Genomic DNA, 27,311 nt, shown 5'->3' on the forward strand with positions numbered 1-27,311 from the left:
GCCTCCCCCGCCCTCACTCCCCCAGGGCAGGGCTCCCTTTGTAATTAATCCCAACGCTCAAACCCGAGTGGAGGAAAAAAGTGTTAATGAGGGAGCGTCCCATACTGACTGGGCGGTCGCCGCTCGCAGCTAGAACACCGAGTAATTAAATTATTTTTGGAAGCGGGGGGGAGGGGGGATGCGGTGGTGCTGGTGTCAGGGAAATCCCCGTATGCACGGGAAGCGCGGAGCGTCTCCTGCCACTAATTAAAATCAGAAACGACTCTCCCTTCTCGCAGCCCTGGGGGGGTGGGGGAGGAAATCAATCTTTCCACGTCCCAGATTGGACTCTGTGTAGCCGGGTCTGTGGCCCGCAAGAACGCACACCTCCATCCCCGGGGGTCCGGGGGCTCCGTCTCTCACCGGCGGCTCGGGAAAAGGCGCCCCAGGAGGGAGGGGCTGCGGGCTGGGCCCTGGCCGGGGATCGAGGCCTCCCCGGTCACCGCTCGGGGCCGGGGTCGCCGGGGCGCGGCCTTCTTCCAGGCTTGGGAGGGCCCCGCGCGTCTGGGGAGGCCCGCCGGCCGGGGAGCGGCGGCTCCGGGAAGAGCCGGGCCGCAGACAATGGGCGCGGCGGCGGGAGGGGCGCGACGGCGGGAACAGCCGGGAGGCGGTGCCCGGGAGCGCGCGCCCCCCGCCCCCCCCGTCCCCCCGCCCCTCGCCCGCTCCCCTGCGCGTCCCCTCCCCGCTCCGCCGCCGGCTCCGGTGCGATTCCCGGCCCCCGGTTCCGTGCTCCTGGGCCCCGCCATGGGAGCCTGAGCGCCCCCATCCCCCGGCCCCTGCCCCCGGGGCCCCGAGGGGGGGACAGGCAGCGGTCTGGGACGCAGAGGGGGTGGCCGGCTCCGGAGCCCCCTCCGCGCCGCCCTCGCCCGCGCTGCCCGTCCGCGAGCGCCGAGTTCGCCGCGACCCGGAGCGCTGCGGATACAAAGGCGCCGGGCCGAGCCCACCGGCACTTCGCGGCGGCGGTGAGTGCCGGGCCGCGGGGGCGCGGGCAAAGTTTGCCAGAAAAAGAAAGGAGGACAAGAAACAGGAAAGGAGGACAATCGTGCAGGGGGCCAGGGGGTGCCCGGCCCCCGGGGCGGGCGGGATGGCTGCTGGGGGAAGGGGGGCTCGGGGCACCCCCCTTCCGGTCCGTTTTCCCTCTGCACGGCGGAGTGCCCCCCCAACTTTGCGGAGGGCCGGGGGGCTCCTGGGGAGGGGGCGGAGCCCGGGCCTGGAGAGCCAGGGACTTTCCTGGGCCCGGGGCCCATCCCGGGGGAGCCGGTTGAAGCCGGAGACCGGGAGTGTGTGTTGGAGGTCGGGGGGGTGGGGTGGGGGAGAGGCAGTGCAAGGATCGGAGTCTGGAGGTATTGGAAGGGGGGAGGTGTTTAGGGGTGCAGACACACCTTCAGGAGTGTGGGGAGGGACGGGGCAGGTATGCATTCCGGGTGTAGTGTGGAGTCTGGGGACCGATCGAGGAGAGTAGAGGGTGTGTGTGCGCTGCTCGAGGACGGGGCTGGTGGGCCGGGTACCCGGGCACTGTGTATGGGGGCCCAGGGACAGCCGCCGGCATCTCTCTCCCCACTCAGATTTACCCATTTGGGCGGCTGGGGGCTCTGCATTAGTGAGTTTTAAAGCATCAGTGGAGGCTCAGTGTGTGTGATTCTTTGTGTGTGTGTGTGTGTGTATGTGTGTGTGTGTGCGCGCGCGCGCGCGCCGTGATGTGCTGCGTGTTCCTGCAGGTGGACCCCGGGGTTTGGAGGTGTAGGGGTTTTTCTTTGGAGGTGTGTGCACCCAGGGAGCAGCTGACCCTGTATCTGTTGTGTGCTAGGATGTGCATTTACGTGTATAGTCGGGGGAAGGGGTGTGTGTCTACATGTGTGAACTGTGGAGGGGTTTCTGGGAAAGAAGGGTGTAGGTATTGAAGAAGGTGGGTGTGTAAGAACAGAATGGGGCATACCTGGATAGTTGTGCGTGCGCCTGTGTGGTGGAAAGGGGGTGAGCGAATCTGTTCTCTTGTGTGCAACCTGCGTTGATGGGTACGTACCAGTGTGTGCGCTGCCTTAGGTGGTGCGTGTGTTTCTGAGTGTGTGTTGGGGGTACTATCTCTTGCCTCTGCAGGCAGATTTTCCTGGTAGAAAGCCTAAAGGACAGCTGTCTGGATGATTCTGCAGCTTCTTGGATGTGGCTCTCTCAGGGTGCAAGGGAAGTGCTTTAAGTATCTGAGACCTACATGTGGGAGTGAGTGGGCCATCTTAAGAGATGCCTGTTTGGGAGGTGGGTTTTTCTAGAAAAGGGCGTGTGCTGTGGGGAATAGAGGACAGGGGTTCTGGCTGTAGTCCTAGAGGAATCGGAGGCCCTGGAGGAGTCAGGGAGAGAACGAAGAGGGGCCTCCCCCACCATCATAGATTGGGTTCCGGTGCATGGAGAGGCCACATTCTTGGCTTTCAGGCCCAGGCTCAGCCCCCTCAGGCCACCGTTGTCTTGGAAAGCGCCTTGGAGTCTTTGACTTATGATCCCACGAACCCTGCTCTTCCTCCAGGACCCTACAGTTCCTGAGGAGTTGGGATTTTGGTATGGGGCGGAGGCCAGAGGAGGCAGTCTGCTGGAGGGATGAACAATGGGGTGTGGTACAACGGGGTCTGTCCATGGGGTTGAGAAGGTGGCGTGGGAGCTCTGGGGAGGCTGGTGGGGTGGGGGGTGGGGGGTCCCTCAAGAGTTTCTGCAGGTGTGTCTGTGCAGATCCCTTAGTTTCCTTTTTCCCTGGTGAGGAGCATGGCTGGGGCGGAGCTGTGGTCTGGGGCCGGGTCTGAGGGTGAGGAGCAGGAGCTGAGCCAGTGAGGGGGCAAACGAGTCCATGTGTTGGGGAGAGCGTGGGCATCCCTCGAAGGCCATCCTCACCATCCTGATAGGTTGGCGGGAGGTCACCACTGTCGGGGAAGTGGGTGTATCTCTCCCCACAGAAGCGGTGGTTACCCCCTTGGCCTCTCCTCTCGTGCTTTCTCTTTTGGGGTGAAGGGAAGGGGCTGATCGTCTCCTTGTTTAGGATGCACGCTTTATTCTCCATCACCCTCTCGGACGCTTTCCTGTTGCTGCCAGGGGTTAGGGTGAGCTGCCCAGTTTTAGGGGCTGAGGTTGTGACAGCACAGGTTTATCAGGGTCTCTGAGGAACTGGAATTGCAATGTCTGAGTGCCTAAAGGGCATGTGCAATTGGAACGTTCCCTCTTTAGTCTCCAGGGCTCCCTGGCTTTCCTAAGACTGGGGGAATAAGGGTAGTGGAAGTTAGAACATGTTGGGACTAGGGCTGGGGGCAGAGCAGGAAGGACCAGATGCATGATTCCCCCAAGCCAGACACTGTCTGATGGGTAGGGCTCCTGTGGCGAGCGAGGCTCTTGAATCGAGGATGGGGGCGCTCTGGCCCTCGTGCATACCTGCTACACCATGCTGGTGGGGGCGTTCTTCCAAGGAGGACGTGTTGTGCTCAGAGGATGGGAGGTGCCATCTCTGGAAGTACTTCTAGTCTGGAACCAGTGGACACATCGGCTCCTCCTGCCCCATTATCTTGCTTCTGCCTGGTCATTCCTCTGGTTCCTCCAAGACGGTGCTGTCCGGTGTGGCTCTCGGCTCCTTCTGCTCCTTCAGAGTCTGAGGAGGGGCCCCCTTTGCTGGCCCTAGAGCAGGACAGACTTTTATCTGTTTGTCTGGTTTCCAAGAGGCCCTTCCGGTTGGGGGGGCATGTACTTGGCTAACAGAAACTTTGGGGGGGGCAGAGGGATGAGCTCTGGGACTCTCCTCCTCGCCTCTGAGTTTTAGGAACTCCTGTCTGCTTTTTTGCACATTCTGCCCTTGACAGCTCCCCACACCCTGACAGCATCGGCTGGAATTAGTACTTCATAGTGGCATGACGTGGGGCAAGTTCTTAAACCCCATTCTTTAGCCTCTTGAGTGTCTTAGGACACCATCCTCCAACCCCGATGGGACGTTTCTCCAGGAACCCCAGGTCCCCCCAGTGGCCTCCTTGCCTGGGTTTCAACTTGCTCCTACCTTCTCGTTTTGCCACTTCCTAGTTCCAAGACCTCAGACAGAAGAGAGAACTTTTTGAAGCCTCACCTGTAAAACGGAGTTAATAGTACGCCCTACCGCTTCGGTTTATGAGGGTTAAGTGAAGGAACAGAGCGTGAGCCCTCCACCCGGCGCCTGGCACGCGGGGAGCGCTCGGTCCACGTGAGCGGAGTGGTTCGGCTTCTCCCTGGTACTGTGATGGGAGGCAGCTCTGGGTTGGGGAGCGGAGCTTGGTGTTGGTTCTGCTCTCCTGGCGGACCACGTTGGGCACTGCCTGCTGTTTGCCCGGGGGGCCGTGTGAAGCACCGAGGCGGGAGGGGCGGATGAGGCGGGCTTTCCCAGGGAGACATGCAGAAACACGTCGATTCTCTGTAGCCCAGTGAATGCTGTATGGAGGTGTGCTCAGGAGGCCACCTAAGCCTGGAGCCGGAGTGCTTGGCCCTGGGGGGGTGTCAGGGAAGGCACAGGGAGGAGATGTGCCCTTCGCTGGCTGAGTTTTTTTAAACGGAGGTGAAATTCACATAATATAAAATTAACCGTTTAAAAAAAAAGATTTTGTTTATTTGCTAGAGAAAGCGAGAGTGCACAAGCAGTGGGGAGAAGCAGAAGGAGAGGGAGAAGCAGCTCCCTGCTGAGTAGGGAGCCAGATGCGGGGCTCGACCCCAGGACCCTGGGATCATGACCTGAGCCGAAGGCAGACGCCTCACCGACTGAGCCCCCCAGGCGCCCCTGGAATTAACCACTTTAAAGTGTGCGTTGGCATTTGGTAGTTGGCAGCGTTGTGCAGCCATGGCCTCTGAAAGCCTTTTCCCCGCCCCGAAAGGAAACCCGTGTCTACAAAGCAGCGCTCCCCATCCCCTGCTTCTTCCTCTGGCAACCACCGGTCTTCATTCTGTCTCTGTGGATTTACCTGTTCCGGATGTTTCATAGAAATGAAATTATACGACGCGTGACCTCTTCTGTCTTGTCTGCCTTCCCGGAGCACCATCCCTTCAAGGTTCCTCCCCATGGGAGCAGGCATCGGAACCGCATTCCTTCTCATGGCCGAATTGTGTTCCACTGTGTGGATGGACTTTAGCAGGATGTAGAGGATGAGCTAGGCAGACAGGGAGGGCCTGCGGAGGGCTCTGCAGGTACCGGCTGAGCGTGCCAGAAGGATTGGGGGTGTTGGTGAGCTGCATGCAGCGTGGTACTGTTGGATCTTAGAATAAGATGGGGGATCTGGCCTCAGTTTCCCTGCCTGTAAAAGGAAGTCCCATGAGGTTGGTGGGTAATAGGGAGGGAGAGGCTGGCATCCTATTGCTTCTTCTCAGGGTCTGGGTGGAGGATGGGACTTTAACTTGCCCTTTCCTCATCTTTCTCTGGTGGTTCCCTCTTGTATGTGTCTATCCTCGTTCCTGCGGGTACCTGTCTTTCAACTTCCCCTGTCTCCGAATTGACCTGACATTTCTTCTCTCACTCTCTCCAGGTTGGTAGCTTTCTTCACGGGGAGGTTTTAGTAGCAGATGAGGGAAAAGCCTGGGCGTGAATCCTACTTAAACCTCCTCGCCCCCCCCCCCGCCCCCCGCAGCCTTCCCTTCTCTAGCCTGCCTCCTGGTGATCTGACCTGGGCAGCCTTCCTGTGATCTGGAGAGAAATGAGGTGGGTCAGGGAGAATCTTTCCATCCCTTCCTCCACACTGCTTGGTGCGGAGAAGGAGGCAGAGGCCTTGTCTGGTGGGGCCCTTTGGAAATGAGGTGTTGCTGTGCTTGTCTGGTGCTCCTGGCAAGGCTGGTAATTACGTGACAGCTGGGAACGGGTTTGGGAGAAGCAGGCTTGGAATCAGCAGAGCCAAGGACCTCCTGGTGGTCGGGGTGGGGCGGTGAGGGCAGAGGGGGAGAAGCTGGGGGCTGGGGTGGGATGGCAGATGTGGGGTCCCCTTCCCCAGCTACTGCACACACAGCTGGGCTTAACACCTGCAGGAGGGGGGCACCCAGGTCCTGCCTCTGTAAGTGTGGAAGGAGGGAGGGGAAGAGAGGGGTGGGGCCCCTGGGGCCAGCCCCCCACCCCCAACCCAGGAACGAGGCAGAGAATGGGAAGGGGGCTTGAGGCTGCTCTCCCAGGCAGGGCTCGGCTGTGGTGGAAGTTAGGGTGGGGTCGTCGTCTGGGGGGCTGGGGCCAGCACTGTAGCTCGAGGTGATTCCATCTCATTCTGGGTGGGGTCTTCTCACAAGGAAAGGATGGGAACTGGAAGTGGGAGGATTGGAGGCGCACCCCCTGAAGGACAAATATGTGGGAGTAACGTCGTATTGTGCATCTGTTATGTGCCTGACTCCGTGACGTTCCACGTACGTTATTTTGTTGGAAACTCTTAACCTCCTGAGTAGGCACTGTTACTCCATTTTACAGGCCCAGAAACTGAGGTTTGGAGAAGGTAAGCAGCTCACCTGAGATCCCATGACTGCATTGATCTTCCATTTTCCATAATGCTCCTTCCGCCTGCCACTGCCTCCTTCCTGTTGAATCCGATTTGCTCATTATTGCCTTTAATCTTGAACTTGAATCACTGCCCGGTCTCCTGAAAGGCGGACGTGAGTTTCCACGTCAGCCTGAGTAGAGACATCTACCTCTGAGGGCGGGGCCAGGGGGAATCTCCTGGGAGAAGGGGGTCTTCCAAGAGGAGCACCCCCTGGTCACAAGCCTGGGGCAGGGCTGCGCCCTGGGCAGAACCTCTCTGTGGGCTCCTTCACACATGGGGGGGCTCTGGCCACTCCAGCCCATGGGGTCTTGTTTGTGATTGGAAGGGGCCTGGCCCTCATTGTCTGTAGTGTTTTCCAGTGACCCCCAAAATATTCCTCAGACCCCCCACTTTCACCAGGGGGCTCCTGGCTCCCCGACCCCAGCCAGAAGAGAGTGTGTGTTTGTGTGTGTGTCTGGGGAGGGGCCTCTGGCTTTTTAGGGTAAGTGGGGTTTGGACAGGAACAGGTGCTGAACCCAAGGAAGGTGTGAATGCGGTAACTTAAAAAACAACCAAGTGTGAACAGAGATACTTGTTTTGTCACCTGCTTTATACTCCAGGACTGGAGGTGGCAGATATAAGGGCCGGAGGATGTCGGGACTTCTTCGGAAGAGTGAAACCTCGGGTGGTGACTTAGTCAAGGTGGTGGAGGTCGGTGGGTACCGTGGGCCTTTCAGCTGGCCCGGTTTTCCTGTACAGGAGCTGGGTCACTTGCCAGATCTGGGGCCCTGGGCTGAAGCGTGAGGGGAAGGTTTCCAGAGTGGGGAGAACCAGGCCTGCCACCCGCACCCTCGGTCATGCTGCGTCACGTCCTTAGGCCCACCCTGCTACTTTTCCCGTATAAACCGGCTTTCGTGCCCCGTGTCCCCAGCTCCCCCACCGCATGTGAGCCCAAGGGTGGCTGAGTTCCCCTCCCCAAGTAGCCACTTGCCACCTCCTACTCCATGGCAGAGGCTAGGCAAGCAGGCTGGGAGGGCCTCCTGGAGTCAGGGTCACTTGGCGCCTCCCTGAGACGGTAGGCTACGAAGAGGGAGGCATTTTTGTGTTCCTCGAGGCTGGGAGTGTGGAGTGCACAGGAATTGGTCTGTGAGCCGCCTGCACACCTCCCATGGTCCACCTTCTCCTGTCCCTGAGGACAACTCGAGGTACCTGTTTTCCTTCTTGGCTCTTCCACAGCTCACCTGATGGGCAGGTAGGGGCCAGTCCTTTGCCCCAGCTGAGGGAGGAAGAAGTTCAGAGCCTGGTGGGTGGGAATTGTGGGGCCAGCCCATTGGTGGAAATTAAACAGGGCATCCAGGCATCTAGAAGCCCTGGTTACCTTCTCACCCGCCTCGCACCCTGTCTCCCCTCTGGCCCCCACCTGGGACAGTTGCCAAAGAGATTACTCACCCTTTCTGCTGTCTACCCTCCCCCTGCCCAGGGTTCCCTTCTCCCCTGGCTGGGAATGGGGTCTGGGGGAGGCTAGGGAATGAGGCGCTGTGGTGGGGGTGCATGCGTGCGCACTGGTGTATGGTGTGTTGGGGGACAGAGACTTTCTGCGAGCTGGTGTGGGGGTGGGGGTGCCAGAGAGAAAGCAGAGCAGGTCTCTACAGAACCTGCCCGGCCAGGGTGGGTGGAGCTGGGTGGGGCGGGCAGGAGCCATTCCAGGTTTCAGAGGGGGATAGGAGTGTGGGTGTATGTGTGTGTCTGCGCTTCGGTGTGTCTGTGGATTTTGGAGGGTACCCACATCACCCCCGCTTTAGATGGAGGGAAGTTGAGGAAGTAGAGGAGCAGGGCTTGGCTCTGGCTCCCCCAGCTCGTTTTCTGTGAGAACGCAGGCTCAGGTATCCTGGCCAGCAGCCCAGTGTGCGGGCTCTCTCCCCAGTGGTGCTCCCTGCACCGGGGTCTGGCCATGAGCAGCTGCTCTGGAAGCTCAGTCACCAAGGTGACCCAAGCCCGGCCGTCCCCTGCTTCTCAGCCCAGGGAAGAGAAGGATCCTGCCCCTGCCCTGGGGCTCGAAGGATGGTGAGCTCATGTCTGGGGCTGTCCTGGGAGTGTGCCTGGTTAGCAGGGCGGGGGCTCCCGGGCTCCCCAGGCCGGCCCTTTCCTCCACCTCAGCGCCCTGAGATCCAGCTGCTAGCTCTGGTCTCAGCCAAGGACACTGGGACCTTTTTCAGGGTGCAGGAGTGAGGGCGGGAGCAAATCTCCAGCCCATTTTTGGTCTAGGGCCTGGGGCTGTCCCCGGCCTTTCTCACCTTAATTCTTTTTGTGGTGGGGAAACCCAGATTGGCCTCCTGGGACGGATGGCTTGTCCACCGCTGAGGCCGGATGGGGAGGCCGGATGGGGACGATCAGGAAGCATCGAGAGCCTCAGCTGGGTGGGGGAGGGGTGGGGCAGAAACCATCCCTGGGAGGGGAAGGGCTCTGGTCTCGACTGTCTCAGCTTGGGCCTGTCTAGTGTGTCCCTTGACACTGGTGAGAAGAGGGGCTGGAGCAGGGGTCCGCGTGAGCTTTCTCCATCCTGGCCTGATAGTCTTGGCTGCTCCGAGGCCCGAGAGTCTCATGGAGGAACCTGGTCTCGCTCTTGAGAGGAGCACACCTCAAAGCCAGAGCGTCAGTCAGGTCCAACAGTGGAGGCCAGAAAGGCGTGCCTGAGACGCGACCATGGCGTCTTTCTCTGGGGTGCATGTTTTTATCTGGAAAACATAGGGTTGCACCTCAAAGGCCTCTTCCAGGGGAGTGCTGGGACCTGCCGAGAACTGGGTGGGTCCATGCAGTTTCCTCCCAGGAGGTGGGGAGAGAAGGGGGAGCTTGGGGAATACGTGGGCACAGGTAGAGGTTCTGGCACCTTCCTGGCCTCGGCAGGCAGCCGGTTAGGTGTCTGCATCTGCTCCCACACTGGACACCTCTCGCCACCAGCGGTGGCTGTAAGGGCCTGGCTTGAGCACATGGCAAAGAGGGAAAACCACCGGTCTGGAGAAGCATAGCTGTGACTTTGAGTCTCTGCCCTCCTCCCACCAGCCTGATGACGTGGTAGGGCGCTCTGTTTTGCTGGGCAGATTTCTAGTTCTTTGGACACCGGGCGGGGAGGTGGGACCCCCGGTGGCACCCAGGAGGGTGGCCAACCAGCATGGTGCGTGGACTCACATCGATGTCCTTGGACGTCGGGGCTGTGGTGGGTGAAGCTCAGGGGCCTTGGGCCAGGGGCGCTCACACGCCCACGCCGCTCTGTGGGCAGGAGTGGGGACCCGGAGGCAGCGGCAGGTGGACCCGGGCTCTTGCGTAGGAATCACAGACCTTTAAATGGCAGGTGTCCACAGATGGCTCTGCAGGAGGGGTCCGCGGAGGGGACCGTGCCCCTTCCCTTGTGTCCGGCAGCACCAGCCTTCCCCATCTCGGACTGAGAAGAGGGGGCCGTTTGTTTCAAGAGTGGGCCTATCAAGAGCTCTGCCCCGTCAGGGTCAGGAAAGCTATTGGTGTCTCGTCCTCTCCCCGCAGCCGGAAGATCCAACCCAAGTGCCTTCCGCAGCGCAGCTGGTCTGCTGCCCCCAGCCCCGTCTTCCATAGAGATGAGGAATAACAGGTGCTCTTTTTAGGTACATGTTTGTGTCCGGTCCCCTCTGCACCTTTGCTTTTCTGGCTGAGTCACTCCCCCAGCCCCACCCTCACCTCTGCCCCGCCTCCTGTCCCCATCCCGGGCCTGAAGGAGCTGGGACTGGGTGGTGGGGTGGCCCCGGTCCAGAGAGCAGGCGAAGGAGGTTGTGATCCTCGCCACTTGCTGGCTGGCCTTCGGTCCCCAGCACCTGCCCCACACTGGGGTGCCCGTGTCTCTGTCCAACGCCTTGTCCACCTGAGCCGCGCCTCCGAGGGGGGCCACGGGGAAGGGTCCAGTCTCAGTCTGCATTTTGGCCAACACCAGCCTTCCCCTCTGTAACCCCACCCCACCCCCCCAAGGCCTTGTTCCCTCTGCCTGTTGCCAGGTTCTGAGTGTATTTTTTCCAGAGGCCTCTGATTGTTTCCTGAAGAAACCTGATCCCAGGGCTCAGACAAAAGCTGGGGCTGCCAGAGGAGAAACCCCATTCTCTCCCCCTCTGTCCCTAACCCCCCCCCCCACCTTCACAACCTCCCTCGCTTTGGATGCTGGGTACGGGTTCCAGGACCCGGCTGCCATCACCTAGGCAACAGGGGGCTTTGGTTGCCATGGTGATCAATGTGGGAGAAGCTGGGCAGCCGGGACAAAAGCCCCCACATTCCCCCCCACCCCTCCCCCCCAGTCCCCTTGGGATGGTACTGAGACACATTCCATTAATTTTATTTCTGAAAGGCCTTTGGGGGGAGAAGGGTCTTGTTTTTGTGACAGGCTCCCTTCCTTCTCTCTCTCCTCTCTGGCCTCCTTTTAACCCCAGATAATCCATGGTTGGTTTGAGCAGGGGACTGAGTGAGTGTGTTTGTGTGTCTTGGAGGTGGGGGCAAGGTGTACGCAATGGGACACATTACTTTTCCCAGCCTCCCGCCCGCAAACCAGGGCCCCCCCCCACCCCCCGGTCCACACCGGGTCCTGCTGCCCTGGAGGTCCGCCTCTGACATTTCCACTTGTTGGTCTCATCCAGTGTTCCCCTCCCCCACCCTCTTCCTTGGGAACCCGCCCACCCAGGAGACCCTCCAGACCCCTGATTCCTGAGCTGATGAAACAAGGGCCACTTCTCCCCTTGTCTGCACTCACCTCCCGTCCCTCCCCCAGCCTCTCCAGATTCTGGTTAGTTCCCCAGGTACTTGAGGGGACAGCAGGCAAGGGTCTGAGAAATTGGGTGTTCATTCTGGTCCCTCTGTTTGGTAGGGGAAGGAGGAGCACATTTGGATGCTTTTTGGGGCACCTTGAGTTGGGTTGTGTGGGGGGGTTGGTGAAGTGGGCCAGGGGAGCAGGGTGTATGCTGGGTCTTAATACGGGGCTGGGAGGAAGGTAGGGGCTCCAGGCCGAGTCGCTCGCTCGGAACAAAGGGTTGGGAGGGGCTGGCACTCTTGTCTGGTTTGAAATTTATCTGTAGGGGAAACACAATGGTACCGGCTTTCCTCCTGGGTGTATTTGAAGTGGTTCTGGTCAAGGCTGTGTGTGTGTGTGTGTGTGTGTGTGTGTGTGTGTGTGTGTGTGTGTGTGTGTGTGTGTGTGTGTGTGTGTGTGTGTGTGTGTGACTTCTTTATTTAGTAGTACAAACAGCAGGATTTATTTATACCACCTCTTTCCAAAGTCTCAGAGGAAGTGTCTGGGGGTTGGAGTATGGGCGACCCTGAGCCAGAGCATATTAATTCCTTAACTAATTACTAGCTGAGCAGTGTATAGAAGCATTTCTCTCACACCCGTCAAGTATGTATCATCATTTTCCGATTTTCCCGACGAGCCTACCAGGCTACAAAGTGCAGAGAACTTAAGTAACTTGCCTGTGGTCACGTAGCTGGCGGGTGGGAGAGTCAGGATTTGAATGCAGAGCCTTGGATGCAAATCCCAGGCTCTCTGTGCTCTTGGCTCTGGAGATGTGAGTGTTAAGGGTGAGGCTGAGATGGTGGGGAGTCCTGGATCCTGCCTCTATCTAGACCCGGGCGAGGGCAGGTCTGTTCCCCCTTACTTCTCCACCCCCTCTCTGGAGCCTGCTCGTTCTCTTGAACCTCCTGGTGGGCTTCAGGTCTGGGGACGAGAATAGGCTGCAACAGGCCAGACAGATGCAGACAAGGTGTGGGAACTGTACTGAGATCTTAGGCAGTAGAAAGGGTTCTCAGGAGCCGGGGTGGAGGAGCCTGACGTGTAATTTGTGGACGAAGGCCCTGTTCACTGCAATGGTATTTAGAAAGGGTTCGGCTTGGGTTGAGGCTTCATGTCTGTGTCCCCTAAGCGTGTGTCTGTCACACGCTTGCCTTGCCGTGGCGCTATTGACAACCATCGAGAGGCCACGGGGGTGCCTCCAGATAGCTGGTAGGGGGATCAAGGAATGGAGGGATGGATTTCATTTCCCTACGGCCGTGGCGGGTTCCCCGACAGTCAGAGGGCGAGTGCATTCCCCAGGTCAGTGTCAGTTTCTTGCCCCTTCCCCCGGGAGGGTAGTGGACACAAATATGTCTCAGTCATGCTTCCTGTTCTCTAGTTGCTGACCGCTTATTTTAGTGGGAGAAGAGTTAACAACTACACTGAAACCCGTTCAGTTCTGAACATCATTGACTTTTCGGCAGCATGCGACCTGGTTGGTTTTATTCCTGCCTCCAAACGCTCTCCGGTTCTCGGCTGCCGCGGGAGCCCACTCTTCTGGCCTCCCCCCCGTCCTCTGGCCTCACCTCGTTGGCCCCTTTGCCTGCTCTTACACACCGGGACCCCCAGAAACCCCTTAACTTATTCCTCTTCCAAGGGGATCCCACCCACTCCCACCTTACACCCCGGCAGCACCTCCAGCCTCAGACTCTTCCTGAGTCTGGCTCCTCGGAAACCCCCCTGCCTCCCTGACCGCCTGTCCCATGGCCTTGAACTTAGCCCGCTGGAAATGGAGATCACTGCCTTCCTCCTGAGATTTGCCCCCCACCGCCCCACCCCATGATGTCACTACCATCCACTCTCTTGCTCGGGCCAGAGATCCTGGGCACTCCCCTCCCCTCAGCCAGACCTCGGTGGGCCCTGCTGATCCTACCAGCGTGTCTCATGCCCGGCTGTTGTCACCTCCTCCAGGCCTGCACGCCTGGAGCAGCCTCCTTCCTTGTGTTCCCACGTTCCCACGGCTGCGCTCCCCTCCCCCCGAGCCCCGGCCTGCCCAGCTAAAATCCTTCACAGGCTTCCCCTGGGGCTTGGACTAAAACGCGAGCTCCTCACCTGGCCCAGGGATCTTGCAATAGCTTGGCCCCTGGCTACCTGTCCACCCTCCTCTTCCTCACTTCCAGCCCCACGGGCCGATGCTGGTTCTTGAAATACACTGAGCTCCGCTGCCCTTGGTCTTCCTGAGCGCGCCTCCCTGCCTTTCTCCTCCACTCTTCCTGGTTCATTGCTGCTCTTCCTTCAGGCTCAGGTGTCATTTTCTCCAGGAGACTTTCCAGAAGCACTGAGTTTCTGGTCGCGGCCCCCAGAGCCGTCTCTCCTGGTTTTCCTGTCATCACTCCTGCAGTTAGTTATTCATACTCCAGTGTCCTCCTTCGTGTGCGTCTGCCCCACCAGCCTGGGAATGCAGGGTCTGGTCCCCGCCATAGCCCCAGGGCCTCGCAGGGAGCGTGGTGCACAGAGGCGCCTGAGAGTGAGTCGATGGGCCGGTGAGTGAGGCTGGGAAATACGCGTGTGCGTGGCGGAGTTGTGCGTGCGTGGCAGAGGTGGGGCAGAGGGGAGGGTGCGCGGTGGCTGCTAGCCGTGGAGGGCTGGGCTCTGGGGGCCCAGCAGGATGCGGGTGAGGGTTGGGGAAGTGGGGAAGAGGAGAGCTAATTCTCCTCTGCAGAGCTCAAAGGTGAACATGGAGAATAAAGATGCTGCCCCGAGCACACTCAGCCAAGAAGACTCTCGACCTTGCCATTTCAAGGCTTTAGGCTTTTGAATGGTTTCTGCTGCCTTCTCCCCACTCACCCCAACATTATCCATGGTTACCATTCTTGACCTCGTCCCCTAGTTTATGTGCGCGCGCACACACACACACACCCCGAGCCTCAAGGGGAGCAGCCGGGCTGACCTGGCCCGTGGCTACAGGTCTGTTTGATGGAGGTGTTGGCAAGATGGTGATGAGAGCCCTCTTTCTGTGGGCATCCTCAGAAGTTGTGAGTCGGGGGAAGGAGAGGCCTCTGTAGAAGCTAGCGGGTTTCTGCTGCGTGAGGTCTCCGTTGGTCCAGCCTGTCAGCCGGGCCAGAACCTGCCCTCTCTGAGCCATGGTTTTCCTGGCTGAGAATAAGGAAAGCGTCGCCCTGGTTCTCAGCTCCGGGGTGTCCAGGGTCGGGTCGTTCCTACTGGCCTTTGCTGGCCGTCTTCCCCGCACCCCGTTGGCACAGCCGAGGGGTGCTCCTTCTAGGAGGCAGGACTGGAGCAAGTGGGCCCGCTGGGCGGAGCGGGAACCTGGATGGAATATTCTGAGGTTGTGGCTAGGCTTCCTGCAGCTACCCTTTGGGGACTGTCCTCCTCTCTGCCCTGACCTCACAGGGAGCTCCAGCTACTTCTAATCAGCTGCTTCCTTTTCTCAGGAGCGCCGCTTGATTTTCTCTGAGACAAGCTCACTCGTCCAGCAAAATAGAGTCCCTCAGGGTGACGGTTGACTTCCTGAAGGTGCCTCTTGGCCTGAAGAAGCCGGTGCTGAAGGAGGTGGCTGTGGGGCCCCCCAAAAGGCCCCAGCCTGTGGCCCTGGAGCGCTATAAGGCGCGGCGTTCAGACGCCATGGACACCGAGTCCCAGTACTCGGGCTATTCCTACAAGTCGGGCCACTCCCGCAGCTCCCGCAAGCACAGGTGGGCAGGCATGGGTGTGATGTGGGTGCTGGAGGGTGTGTTGGGGGTGCTTGAGAGGTGGGCGCGCACAGGGGCTGCTGAGAAGACCCAGGTCCCCCCTCTGACCTTCTGTGCCCGTTCCCCTGGCCTCCTGCCGCAGGGACCGCCGGGACCGGCACCGCTCTAAGAGCCGAGATGGGAGCCGCGGGGACAAGTCGGTGACGATCCAGGCTCCAGGGGAGCCCCTGCTGGACAACGAGTCCACGCGGGGGGATGAGCGGGTGAGCATCTGCGGGCCCGGGGTCCGGGCCAGGTGATGTCAGGCTGCTCCGTGAAGTTGGGGGGTCCGTCCGGTGGGGAGGGGCCTGGAGACCCGGTCTCTTCGGACAGAGGCCCTATCAAGGGAGGGCATCTTGTGTCACACTTCCTTCCGCTTGGTGTCCCAAGGTAGGACCCTGCTTCAGTAGAATTCAGGGAATTTCAGTAGGGATCGCTTTGGAAGCCGCAGCCTCTTCCTCCTTACGTCGGAGAGGTAAAGTGGCTTCGGCTGTGTCATGGGCGTTGCCTGGCCAGTCCGGTGGGCGGGGAACCGGGGCAGGAGGGCGCGGTGGGGGGGAGTCTGGGAGGGAGGGCTGCGCTGAGTTTTCCTTGAGCCCCAGGCGTGGGCACTGCCGCGCCCTCTGGTGTCGGCCTGCAGAATCGCATCGCCTGGGTCTGGAGGGAAGCAGGGGTGGGCGGAGTCTGTGGAGAAAGGAGGGGGAGCAGGGGGCGCCCCGAAGGACCCTGTCACTGGAGGGGGGCGGCGGTGAGCAGGTTGCTCCTGCTCCAACCTCTGGCCCACTGTGCTCACCAGCAGGGAGGTCAGCAGGCAGAACGCAGTGCTGGATGAGGGGCAGAGGCAGGATTTGAGGTGACTGAGGTCGCCCGAGTCTCGTGCCTCCCGCTCTTCCTTCTTGGGGGCATCTCGGGCTGGAGACTCCCAGCCCCTTTTCCCTCACAAGAAATCTCTGTGACTGACATTGGGACTTCTGGGTCTTGGGAGCAGATGAGTACCTAAGGGAAATACTCTTCCTCCCTCTTTCCCAGTCCTGTCCTCTCCCTGAGACCTGGCCTCCTGAGTTCTTGAAGGGACCCCGAGACATGGTCAGCCCACCTGCTGTGGGGGAGGAGGCTACAAACCCTTGATGCTTGGAGAGGGTAGGCAGCGTGTCGGGGGGGCGTGGTCAGCCTAGAGTGAGGAGTTGATGTAATTGCTCGAGCTGAAAGTGGTCAGTGCGCCCACTTTCTTTCATCAGATCAGACTCTATTCCTGTCCTTGGGAAGCCCCTGATCACTGACCCTGCCAGGCATCTCCTACACTCCCCAGTGGGTGCCTTAGTCCTGAGACTCTGTATCCCGTATCCCCATGAAGGGTATAGGCACTGATGGCTACTGGTGGTCTTGGGGCTCCTCTGTGGGATGGTGTCTGGCCTCTGCAGAAATTGCTCGAGTGAAGCATACTCAGAAGGACACTGGGGACCTCAGCCTGTCTACCCTTGCCTCCAGGGACAGGCAGGCTCTGGGCTGCGGGCAGACCAGAGACCCAGGGTGGCCCTAAGGGTGTCCCATCTCCCATGCCCTACACTGATCACTTGCCTTCTCCCTCTTTGCCCTCCGGGGGCCTCTTCCCTTTGCCACACTGCTTTTTTTCAGGTCACTCCCTTACTCAGAAACCTTGAGTGGCTTGAGGTCTGGAAAACAGGTGCTTCTGGCTTAGCCTACTTTGCAGGTAGCCTGCTCAGGCTCCAGCTGGCCATGCCTGGCTCTGCTCCTGGCACGCGCACCCTGCTCCTCCTCTGGGTGCCTCAGCGCACCCTGCCAGCCTCTGAACGTCTGAGTGATTCATGGGGGTCTTGTTAACATGCAGATTCTGGTGCGTCGGTGTGGGGTGGGGCCTGAGAAGCTGCATTTCCAGCAGGCTCCCAGGAGATGTCCATCCACACTGCTGGTCCACAGATCACATTATGAGTAAACAGGCCTTAGGCTAGATTGTTAAGCGAATTCGGTGATTCTCAATTTTGGATGAACAATAAAATCATCTGGCTTTTATTTATTTTTTTTAAAGATTTTATTTATTCGAGAGCGCGCGCGAGCGCGCACATGAGCAGGGGGATGGGTAGAGGGAGAGGGAGAAGCCGACTCTCCACTGTGGGGAGGGCTGGATTCCAGGACCCTGGGATCATGACCTGAGCTGAAGTCAGATGCTTAACTGACTGAGCCACCCAGGCGCCCCCAAATCATCTGGTTTATTTTTATTTATTTTTTTAAAGATTTTATTTATTTGGCAGAGACAGCCAAAGAGGGAACACAAGCAGGGGGGTGGGAGAGGGAGAAGCAGCCTTCCTGCCAAGCAGGGAGCCCGATGCGGGACTCGATCCCAGGACTCTGGGATCGTCATCCGAGCGGAAGGCAGATGCCCAATGACTGAGCCACCCAGGCGCCCCTCATCTGGTTTTTTAAAAAAAGGTGGTTATCCAGTTGGGTGGGATCTGGGCATTGATGTTCTTTCCCCGAGCTTGCTACTGTGTGCCCTGAGGGTCCAGGTCTCAGAGGCGCCAGCCCTGCAGAGACCAAGTTTGAACACAGAATGGAGCTCAGTAAATATTTTGGTGGTTGCATATGGGCTGATGGCCCTCTCTTCTCTTTCTTGCCCTTGCCCTGCGTCTGCCCTCCGTTTCCCCTCCCCCTCCTCCCCTTCCTTTCGTCTCAACTCTTCCACTCCCCTATCTCCCCCCTCCTCCCCTCCCCTCCCCCCTCCTCCCCTCCCCCCTCTTCCCCTCCCCTCCCCCTCCCTTCCCCTCCCCTCCCCCTCCCTTCCCCTCCCCTCCCCCTCCCTTCCCCTCCCCTCCCCCCCTTCCGGACTTCGGCTCCTCCTGCTGTAGGATGACAACTGGGGGGAGACTACCACAGTAGTAACGGGCACCTCCGAGCACAGCATCTCCCACGATGACCTCACGCGCATCGCCAAGGACATGGAGGACAGTGTTCCGCTGGACTGCTCCCGTCACCTGGGCGTGGCCGCCGGGGCCACGCTGGCGCTGCTCTCCTTTCTCACGCCACTGGCTTTCCTGCTGCTGCCCCCGCTGCTGTGGCGCGAGGAGCTGGAGCCCTGTGGGACGGCCTGCGAGGGCCTCTTCATCTCCGTGGCCTTCAAGCTGCTCATCCTGCTGCTGGGCAGCTGGGCGCTGTTCTTCCGCCGCCCCAAGGCCTCGCTGCCCCGCGTGTTCGTGCTGCGCGCGCTGCTCATGGTGCTCGTCTTCCTGCTGGTGGTGTCCTACTGGCTCTTCTACGGCGTGCGCATCCTGGACGCCCGCGAGCGCAGCTACCAGGGCGTGGTGCAGTTCGCCGTGTCGCTGGTGGACGCCCTGCTCTTCGTGCACTACCTGGCCGTGGTCCTGCTGGAGCTGCGCCAGCTGCAGCCGCAGTTCACGCTCAAGGTCGTGCGCTCCACCGACGGCGCCAGCCGCTTCTACAACGTGGGCCATCTCAGGTGTGGGCGCGGGCCTGGGAGGAGGGGCCTGCAGGGCTGTGAGAGAGCCGGTGGGGCGGGCGGGGAGGAGCTGGAGGGCCGTAGGCCGCCGTGCGGTACTTGCACACAGTAGGTTTTCAACAGCGCAGGGTCCCGGGGCAGGTTGGACTGGGAGTTAGCAGTGGGGAGAGAATAGTGAACCAGTGGGGACCTTAAAGAGGGCTGGACCAAAGGGGCATGAACGGGGGCTTTTGGGAATCACTTTTCTGGCCTTCTTGGAGGCACAGCCTTGGTGAGCCCTCAAGTGAGTGGTCACTGAGATGAGCTGGCCGGAGGAGGAACCCCCAGAGGAAAAGATAACGGGGGAGTTCCTCTGCACCCCCCCCCAGGCCATACGGAGTATCAGCAGCACCTCCTGGTCCTGGAGGTAATCTTGGGGGACTCTTGGAGGGGGTGAGGTGACCCTTGTGGGGGACCCAGGCCCAGTGCCCTTTCTCCCCTGGGCTTCGGCCCAGCAGGGAAGGACTAGCAGGCCCAGCCCTGGGGAAGGCTTGGGAGCCTGGTAAGTCGACCTCAGGCCCTGAGCCAGGCTTCTTGGGAGCAGCCCGTCCCTGCCCTTGTGCTTTCTGGCCCTGCCGACCTGCCCTGATGTCTCCCTCCCCCTGGCACCCCTTGTCTGTCCCTTCTGCCTCCCCCTCCTGCCATCTCCCCCACAGCATCCAGCGCGTGGCAGTGTGGATCCTGGAGAAGTATTACCATGACTTCCCTGTCTACAACCCTGCCCTCCTCAACCTGCCCAAGTCCGTGCTGGCCAAGAAAGTGTCTGGCTTCAAGGTGTATTCCCTCGGAGAGGGTGAGCGGCCCTGCTCCCCTGCCCTCCCGTCCGTCCCCGAGCAGGGCTCTGTACCTGCTCGCTCTTTCTCTCTCAGCCTCTTCCCTTGCTTTCCCCAGCCCTGTTTTTTCTGTCATTGCCCTGGACTCCAGGTGGCTGGTGTTAGCTGCTGATTCTCCTTGCTGTCCCTTTACGCTGTGGCGTGTCCCCCCGCCCCCCGTTCTGACGTCTCTGCATCTGCTCAGCAGCCCTGGTCCTAAGCCCTCAGCTCCCTTGAGCTCCAGGTCCTCCTGCACCAGGAGGAGCGTGTGCAGCAGGACTCCCGCCCTCCGGGGCGCTCCCGGCGGCCGACCTGTGGGCCTCTCCCAGCTGTGGCCGGGAGGGTTGGGAGCGGCGGTACCACCAGGGGGTGGGCACAGCTTCCTCCGGACGCGTCCGGTTGCTGTCTCCAGACTTCCTGGGATGGGAAGCGAACATGCCCTGAAGTGACCGTGCCTGTCTCTCCTGCTCGTGCGCAGAAAACAGCACCAACAACTCCACGGGCCAGTCCCGGGCTGTGATCGCCGCAGCGGCTCGGCGGCGGGACAACAGCCACAACGAGTACTACTACGAGGAGGCGGAGCACGAGCGGAGGGTGCGCAAGCGCAGGGCCAGGTGGGTCCCTGCTGGGTGAGGCCGGCCCCGGGGAGCCTGGGGGCCCTGCTGGGTGAGGCCGGCCCCGGGGAGCCTGGGGGCCCTGCTGGGTGTAGACGGGCTGGGGGAGCCTGGGGGCCCTGCTGGGTGTGGACTGGCCTGGAGAGGAAGACCAGCGCGCCTGTGCGCCTGTCACGATGGGGTGCTCTGTGAGCATCCGTGTCCTGTGGCTGCCAGGACGAATTCCATAAGCTGAGCGCAGAAACCAGTGCACGCTTCCCAGCCCACAGTCCCGTGGGTCAGGCCCTCAGTCGGTGTCAAGGCCAAAAACAAGACCACACCCCCCGAGCCTGGGTCCTCTTCCAAGCTCAGTGGTCATTGGAATCAGTTCCTTGTCACCTGGCCTCATGGGCAGTCAGGATATGGTAGTTCGAATTTTCCTCTGACCTGTTCTTTCTGTTCTTTCTCTCTGGAGAAAACTCTGCATTTAAAGAGCTCACGTGATAAGATCAGGCTGGTTAGAGTCGTCATCTTGTTTTATAATGTCCAAGTCAACCGACTCGGCATTTGAATTATATGTGCAAAACGTACTGAGTGAACTGAATAGCCAGGAGCCGGGAACCTGCTGGAGGTGAACGGGGCATCTTGGAATTCTGCCTCCCACCATGGAGCAGGGACCCGGCAAACCATGTGAGCCTCGCCTGCAGCAGTGGGGGCTGAGGCTGGACTGGGCCTCCTACCAGTAGCTCTTGGAGGCCTGCTCAGCTGATGGTATCTTTTTACCTGCAAAAAATGAGGTTCTGGCACTCATATCTTGGTACATTCTTAAATATTGTCTTCACTCCTTTTTTCCTGTTCACATTATTATATACACTTAAGTCATGCTTGAAGAGTCTTTCTTCGTGCCTGCCGCTGCCACGTCCCACCGTGGTGTGTTGGGATTTCCGTGGGACTTCCAACAGAAGAGGGCCCTGGCATTTGACCATCCACCTTGCCCTCCGCCCCTCCTCACATGGTCTCTAGGCTTTAAGGGAGGAAGTTATCCCTTCCCCTGTCCTGACATGAGGCTGGTGTCCCAGCAATGCCATTTTTTTTTTTAAGATTTTATTTATTTGAGAGAGAGAGAGCATGAGCAGAGGGGCGGAGGGACAGGGAGGAGCAGGCTCCCCGCTGAGCAGGGAGCCTGATGCGGGACTCGATCCCAGGACTCTGGGATCATCACCTGAGCCGAAGGCAGACGCTTCACTGACTGAGCCACCCAGGCGCCCCCAGCAATCCATTTCTTTGACATTCCAGCATGTCTCCGGTTCTCTCAGAAATGGCCCAGGTGGGAAGGAACCCAGCGATGCCACACATGCCCTTCATCTTCTACCCCAAGCAGGGTTTTTGGATCTCCTGGGCTGCCAACGCCATTCTTGGCCCGTAGTGGATTTTTCCTTTCCCTATTACTTTGGTTGTCACCAGGAGAAAGCTTTTCCCTTGGTTCACCCGAGATAAAAGGGTTTTATCAGGAGCTGCACCGAGACACGGAAGCACAAGAATAAACAGAGAACCGTAGCCGCACACGAGCCACAATCTACTTAGCCCAGAATCCCACCCTCAGTTACCCCAGGCTCCAGGTTCCTGGGTCTCCAGACGCCACTGTGTGTCTGTGTGCGTTTAATGTAAATTGACTTCTTTTTCCTGCTTCCCCCTTAACACCGCTTTTGAGACTCACCCCTGCTGCCTCTGATCCAGTGTGTGGCATCTTGTTGCGGCGAGGTGGTTCATGGGTGACTCCCACCCCCTCAGTAGTGTTTGGATTCCAGTTCTCTTCCTTCTTTGCCTGTCTTGATGAGTAGTGCTGCACGAACGTTTTTGATGGCCAGCCGGTGAGCGCTTACGGTGTCTGCAGCCAGCCAGGTCTCTTGTGAATGTTTGGCTCACCTCTGCCATTTTGCTCTAGTGTTCTTGCCTTTTTCTTCTTGGTTTGTAGTTAGTTCCTTGCAAACCCACCCCCCAGACAGATGTTAACGTTGTCCATGCTCTGTGCTCGTCTGGTAGTTTGTCAGCCAGCGAAGCGTGATTTGGGGGTCTCAGGTAGGATGGCGTCTGCACGCGAGGTGGTGCAGCTCTTTCCCAGAGCACGGGCCCTAACTGTCTCTGGCTTTGACACTGGAGTACCTGAGCTCGGCTCCTGTAACTCTACAGCCGTCTCCTGCCTTGCTCCCTCCACCCCTATCGCACCGTGCATATGCACCCCCCCCCCCACGCACACAGCCCCCATAGCCCAACCCTTGGCTCCAGGTGGGTTTGTGGTGTCTTGGCGGGGGGGTGCCGAGGCCTGACCTCACTCAGGTTGCTGGAGGGCTGGAGCTGAGGGAAAGATGGGAGGTGGGCATGTGGTCCAGGCCCCTCCTGTCCCCCAGGCTTGTGGTGGCGGTGGAGGAGGCCTTCACTCACATTAAGCGGCTGCAGGAAGAGGAGCAGAAGAACCCGAGGGAGGTGATGGACCCCCGGGAGGCAGCCCAGGCCATCTTCGCCTCCATGGCCCGTGCCATGCAGAAGTACCTTCGCACCACCAAGCAGCAGCCTTACCACACCATGGAGAGCATCCTGCAGCACCTCGAGTTCTGCATCACTCACGACATGACGCCCAAGGTAGGCCCACTCTGCTGCCAGCATCCCGCCTCTCCCTGCTCCCGGCCTTCCTTGCCACGGGGCTCGCTGTACCCAGCCCTGCAGCCCTGCCCTCGTCTGCTTTGTGGTCTCTTCTCCCATCCCTGCCCTACCCCCCGCCTCTGCTTGGAGTCAAGTTCCCAGGCGGTGAGGGGCAGGGGCAGGTGGGTCTGGGAATGGCTGAGACCTGACTCCCATATCTGCAAGGGCTCTGCTGTTCCCACACCGAGTCCCCCCTGTTCCCCTTCACCGCCACCGAGTGTTCTTTGTGCTCATTTCGAGCTCTTACCCTCCCCTCAGCTTTATTGTCAGCCTCCTAGAATTGCGTCCCCAACCGCCCTTGGTGAGCAGGGTGACAGCCTCCGTGAGAGCCGAATGCAGGGGAAGCAAGAATGAGGGAGGGCTCGCGGTCTTAGCCTGCGGCCGGGAAAGTGCTGGGGCGCAGGCCCCGACCCTGGGGCGCCCCCCTCCTCTGTGGGCTCCATGTTTACAACAAGGGTCTGAAGCAGGAGCCCAGCCCCTTTCTGCTCTAATGTTCTAGATGGTGTGGAAGCAGAGCGTGAGCTGGGGCACATCTTGGTTGTCTCTGGAAGCTGTGCTCCCAGGGGGCGAGGGTGGCAGGTGGGTGGGAGAGATGCCCACTCAGCCCCTGGCCCCTCCTCAGGCCTTCCTGGAGCGGTACCTGGCGGCCGGACCCACCATCCAGTACCACAAGGAACGCTGGCTGGCCAAACAGTGGACGCTGGTGAGCGAGGAGCCGGTGACCAACGGGCTCAAGGACGGCATCGTTTTCCTCTTAAAACGCCAGGACTTCAGCCTGGTGGTGAGCACCAAGAAGGTCCCCTTCTTCAAACTCTCCGAGGAGTTTGTGGATCCCAAGTCGCACAAGTTTGTCATGAGGCTGCAGTCTGAGACCTCGGTGTGACCGAGCAGCGGCGGCAGGGGGGGTTGCGGGCCTCCTGCGGGCGGGGGAGGGCTCGGCTCTCGTCTCCCGCCGCCCTTCGGCCTCCTGCCCCCGTTTACTTTTACTTGAATTGACTCCCCCACCCGTCTGCTCCCCTCCTCCTTAGTTGCCCCACATGAGCCTCAAGAGGCCACCTGCGTCAGCAGAGCCTGGGAAGCTCGCTCTCTCTCCCCAGCCCTCACTGGGTGTCATCCTGCAGGAAGCCGTGCCTCTCCCCCTCTCCCTCCCAGGTGGATGGCGGCCTCTTCTGAGAGGGGGTGGGTACCCCCTGAGCCCCCACCACCCTTGAACCAGGTTCTCATAGCAATTTCCAACTGTGGCCCCAACAGGGTTTCCCCGGGGCACAGACATGACTCCAGAGAGCCACGGTGCCAGACTTCTCCAGACGGTGGGTTATCCACTCTTTCTGCCCGTTCAGCCCGCCCGGTACAAACGCTGAGTTCCTGGGGCAGGATACCCCTGCCTCTCCCCCACACGGCCCGAGTCAGGGGTCTCCCCGCCACGGTCACTGGCTTCAGCTGTGAGAGCCTCCCCTGCACATCCACACACATTCAGAGCGAGGGAAGATCCTGCCCTTCACTCCAGAGTCTCTACCTTCTGTTTCTGAGTTGAATGGTCTGTGACCACAGGCAAACTGAGGCAGAAGCCCTCTGTGACCATGTTTCCTGGGCCATGTGGGACAGTGCCTCCCCTCACTGGGTCCACCCTGGGCGGCCTCTGAGGGAAGGATGGGAGAGACCCCGGGGAACATCACGGATCCCTGCCCTCCGAACCTGCCTGTACTTTTGTTCCCGCCTTGCTGGGGCAGGTTTCCCCTTCCTGCTGAAGGACGGCAAGTAGACAAGACGCCAGCCCAGAGGCTTGCAGACCATGACCCGACCCCTGAGGTCTGACACCAACATTCCGCCCCGCCCCCCGTGTGTGTGTGTGCTCAGCGCCAGGGACCTGTTGCCTCATCTTGTTTTGGGGGGAGCCAGTAGTCCCCTCGTCCCCTGCCTTAAGCCCACTTCTTTGCCTCAGGGGTCTCTTTTCCTTGGCTGGCCAGGGTCCCCTCCTGTCTCCCTGCCTGGTTCTCTGGGCACTCGTCTCCTTTAGTGCTGGGGTGAGGGGCCAGGATTACCGCCTTCAAGGGTATCTGTCCCTCACCCTGTTGGGCTTCTGTAGCCTCTACACCCAATCTGAATTCTCCAGAGTTTAGGTCTCGTCTTGAGCAAAATTCACTGGCCTTCTAAGACATATTTTCAGTGTGCATCTGAGCCTTTCGCTCAGACGTGTTTCATTTATGTAGTTTTAGCCGAGGGAACGGGAACCTCCAGCCGGCGTCCACGGGGAGGGCCGTTCGCCGCTGGGCTGGAGTGTGCCGCGGGGCCAGGCCTCTGAGGAACTCACTGAGCCCCCTCTCAGGCCCCTCTTCTGGCGGGCTCACTGGTTCTTGCCACGCAGAGCGCCCCCTGAGCTCTGATCCCCACTGGTGTTTGACCAGGGAGGCTTCCTGTCTGTGTAGGGGCGGCCTGGGTGTAATGGAGCCTTGTGATGGCCTTTCTCCCCTTGTTCTCTCTGAAAAAGCACATCTGTCCACCCACCACTTCCTAGAGAAGGGCTCTTCAGTTTGTGCTGAGCCTGATCCCCGCAGGTGTTGGTTGGGGGGCTGACTTGGGCAGTGCCTGAGGGAAATGCATCCTATCCTGGGGGTTGTGGGAAGGTATCTTTTCTTCTCTTCAAGGACCTGGTTTCAGAGGAGTCCCTCCTGGGTCACAATTCTAAATACCTCACTATCCTGGAAAATGGGGCTTGGATGGTGGGCAGGAGCGGGGTGTGGTGTGACAGAAGGACCGGGTCGGGGCGGGCAGATGGAAAGTATTTGGGATCTTCGTTGCGGCCCTACGTTAGGGGCGGGGGAGTGTTTTATTTTCAGAACCTGCCATGTTTTTAATCACTGTGATTTTTTCATTCCTTTTTCCTAAAACAAAAGCAAACTTTCCCCCCAACTCTCTAAGCACTAAGGGCTGTGACTGAGAACGGTAATGTTTTGGTCCTTTGCGTCAGAACTGTGGTATCTTTGTTTTCTTTGATGATTATTATAATTATTATTATTTTGTAAAATGTCAGGATGAGTTGTCAAGTGTTTGGGTGTGTGTGTCTTTGCTTCTTCTGCACGGGGAGTTGTCTTCATGCTGTGAACTGCTGTGGGGCGCGCCGCGGGCCCAGGCCCTCCGCGCACTGTCCCCCCCTGCTCCGCCGGTCCCGCCACGCGCTGGGTTCCCTTACTCTTCTCCTGTGGGGGCGCACCTACCTGTGGCCCCCCCCCACCACTCCCCCAGGACACCGGACGTGTGGCTGGGTCTCTCTGTGACTCCACAGCGTCCTAGCTCCTCCCCACCAGGCCTTCCTGTCATCACCTTGGAGCGCCCCGGGGATGTTGCACCTCAGGCCTTCACCTACCTCGCCACACTGCCGCGTCCCCACTGGTCCCCCTTCTCTTACACGACCCTTCACGCTCCGTTGACTCTCGCTTATTTCTTTCTGATCCTTCGTCTCTCCCCATGCCCGTACCATTTGAGCCTTTCATTTTTTGCTCCGCATTCCTGTTGCAAATCCCGCCATGGTACCTGTGAAGAGGCTTTGGGACCCCCCCAGAACCTTCTCACCAGAAACACCCCTTCCCAGAGTCTGCTTCTGTCCTCTGTGGGGCCCGAGGAGCTCCCTCGCCCCTCCGTGCTGTCTGTCCGTCTGTCTGTCTGTCTGCTCTTTCCCCTGCCCTTCCCCCAGGGCAGCATCTGCTGATGGATTCGGTCCTGGTGTGTGATTGTCGTGATTTGTTCTTCTGTGCGCGAAAGGAAGGGGGCTTGTTTTGGGTCCCCTCCAAGTGAGATTGTAAATGTAGAATTTGCCACTGTTGAATCTAGATTTCTTTTCTTCTTTTTCTTTTTAATTTTTTTCTTTTTCTTTTCTTTCTTCTTCTTCTTCTTCTTTTTTTTGGGGGGGTTACAGAGACCTTGTGCATGCATGTAGAAAGTTGTAAAATGTAAATTTTTTTTTAATATATAAAAAGCTTGTTTTTACAGTTTGCAGTGGATCTAAACATAATGGCAGTTTTAGGGATTTTTTTCTTAAACATAGGAACTAAAACTGTACAAATTTTTTTTATATGAAATAAAGACATTTGACTTTTGTGGGGGCATTCTGTTGTTTTTCTGTTTCTACTGGAGTGGGAGCAAAAGAAGTTGCAAAGTATGTGCTCCTTGTTAGGGGGAGAGCGGCCAGCAGGGGGCAGTGTGAGCTCAGCATTTGCTCCGCTCGCCCTCGGGCCCCACCAGTCTGAACCCAGATTCCAAGAAGTGAAGACTTGGCTGTTCCTTGGGGTGGTTGTCGGGATAAGGAGGAAGGAAAGATTACTTTCCGGGTGGATCCGGAGGATTTTGTGATTTCAGTCAACTGTGATAGCTCATCACATTTCATTGAGAAAAATTCCTGAAGTATCTCTCTTCTAAGTATCTTCTCTCTTTTTTTTTTTAAATGGGGATTTTTATTTATTTACTTGAGAGAGAGACCACAAAAGGGCGGAGGGCCAGAAGTGCTCCCCGCTGAGCAGGGAGCCTGACATAGGGCTCGATCCCAGGACGCTGGGATCATGACCTGAGCTGAAGGCAGACACTTAACGACTGAACCACCCAGGCTCCCCTCTTCTAAGTATCTTCTTATTCCTACCATTATCTCTCTAATCTTTCAGGCACG

At 59.1% G+C, this 27,311-nt stretch overlaps 1 protein-coding gene across 2 annotated transcripts; it reads left to right on the forward strand.

Moving 5' to 3' along the window:
* The first annotated feature begins 728 nt into the window (after positions 1–728).
* VANGL2 (VANGL planar cell polarity protein 2) lies at positions 729–26,744 on the forward strand. Of its 2 annotated transcripts, XM_027609717.2 has the most exons (9): positions 729–1,001; positions 14,742–15,002; positions 15,142–15,262; positions 17,903–18,510; positions 19,206–19,342; positions 19,840–19,975; positions 22,363–22,594; positions 23,277–23,435; positions 23,906–26,744. In XM_027609717.2, exons 2-9 carry the CDS (start codon positions 14,932–14,934, stop codon positions 23,927–23,929), a joined length of 1,488 nt encoding a protein of 495 aa, XP_027465518.1. In that variant the 5' UTR covers positions 729–1,001; positions 14,742–14,931; the 3' UTR covers positions 23,930–26,744. The 2 variants fall into 2 exon arrangements, with proteins under 2 accessions (XP_027465518.1, XP_027465517.1); XM_027609716.2 differs by lacking the exon at positions 23,906–26,744 and having other exon boundaries at positions 23,277–23,822.
* Positions 26,745–27,311: the final 567 nt, after the last annotated feature.

Source organism: Zalophus californianus, chromosome 10 (assembly GCF_009762305.2).
Source record: "Zalophus californianus isolate mZalCal1 chromosome 10, mZalCal1.pri.v2, whole genome shotgun sequence".
Classification (NCBI taxonomy): Eukaryota; Metazoa; Chordata; class Mammalia; order Carnivora; family Otariidae; genus Zalophus; species Zalophus californianus.

What these genes read in the sequence shown, in the direction of transcription:
- VANGL2 (XM_027609716.2), top strand. Translation starts at nt 14,932, where the DNA reads ATGGACACCGAGTCCCAGTACTCGGGCTATTCCTACAAGTCGGGCCAC. An exon ending in CGCAGCTCCCGCAAGCACAG is followed by an intron (nt 15,003 to 15,141) that starts GTGGGCAGGCAT and finishes CTCCTGCCGCAG; the next exon opens with GGACCGCCGGGACCGGCACC. An exon ending in GTGCGCAAGCGCAGGGCCAG is followed by an intron (nt 19,976 to 22,362) that starts GTGGGTCCCTGC and finishes CCTGTCCCCCAG; the next exon opens with GCTTGTGGTGGCGGTGGAGG.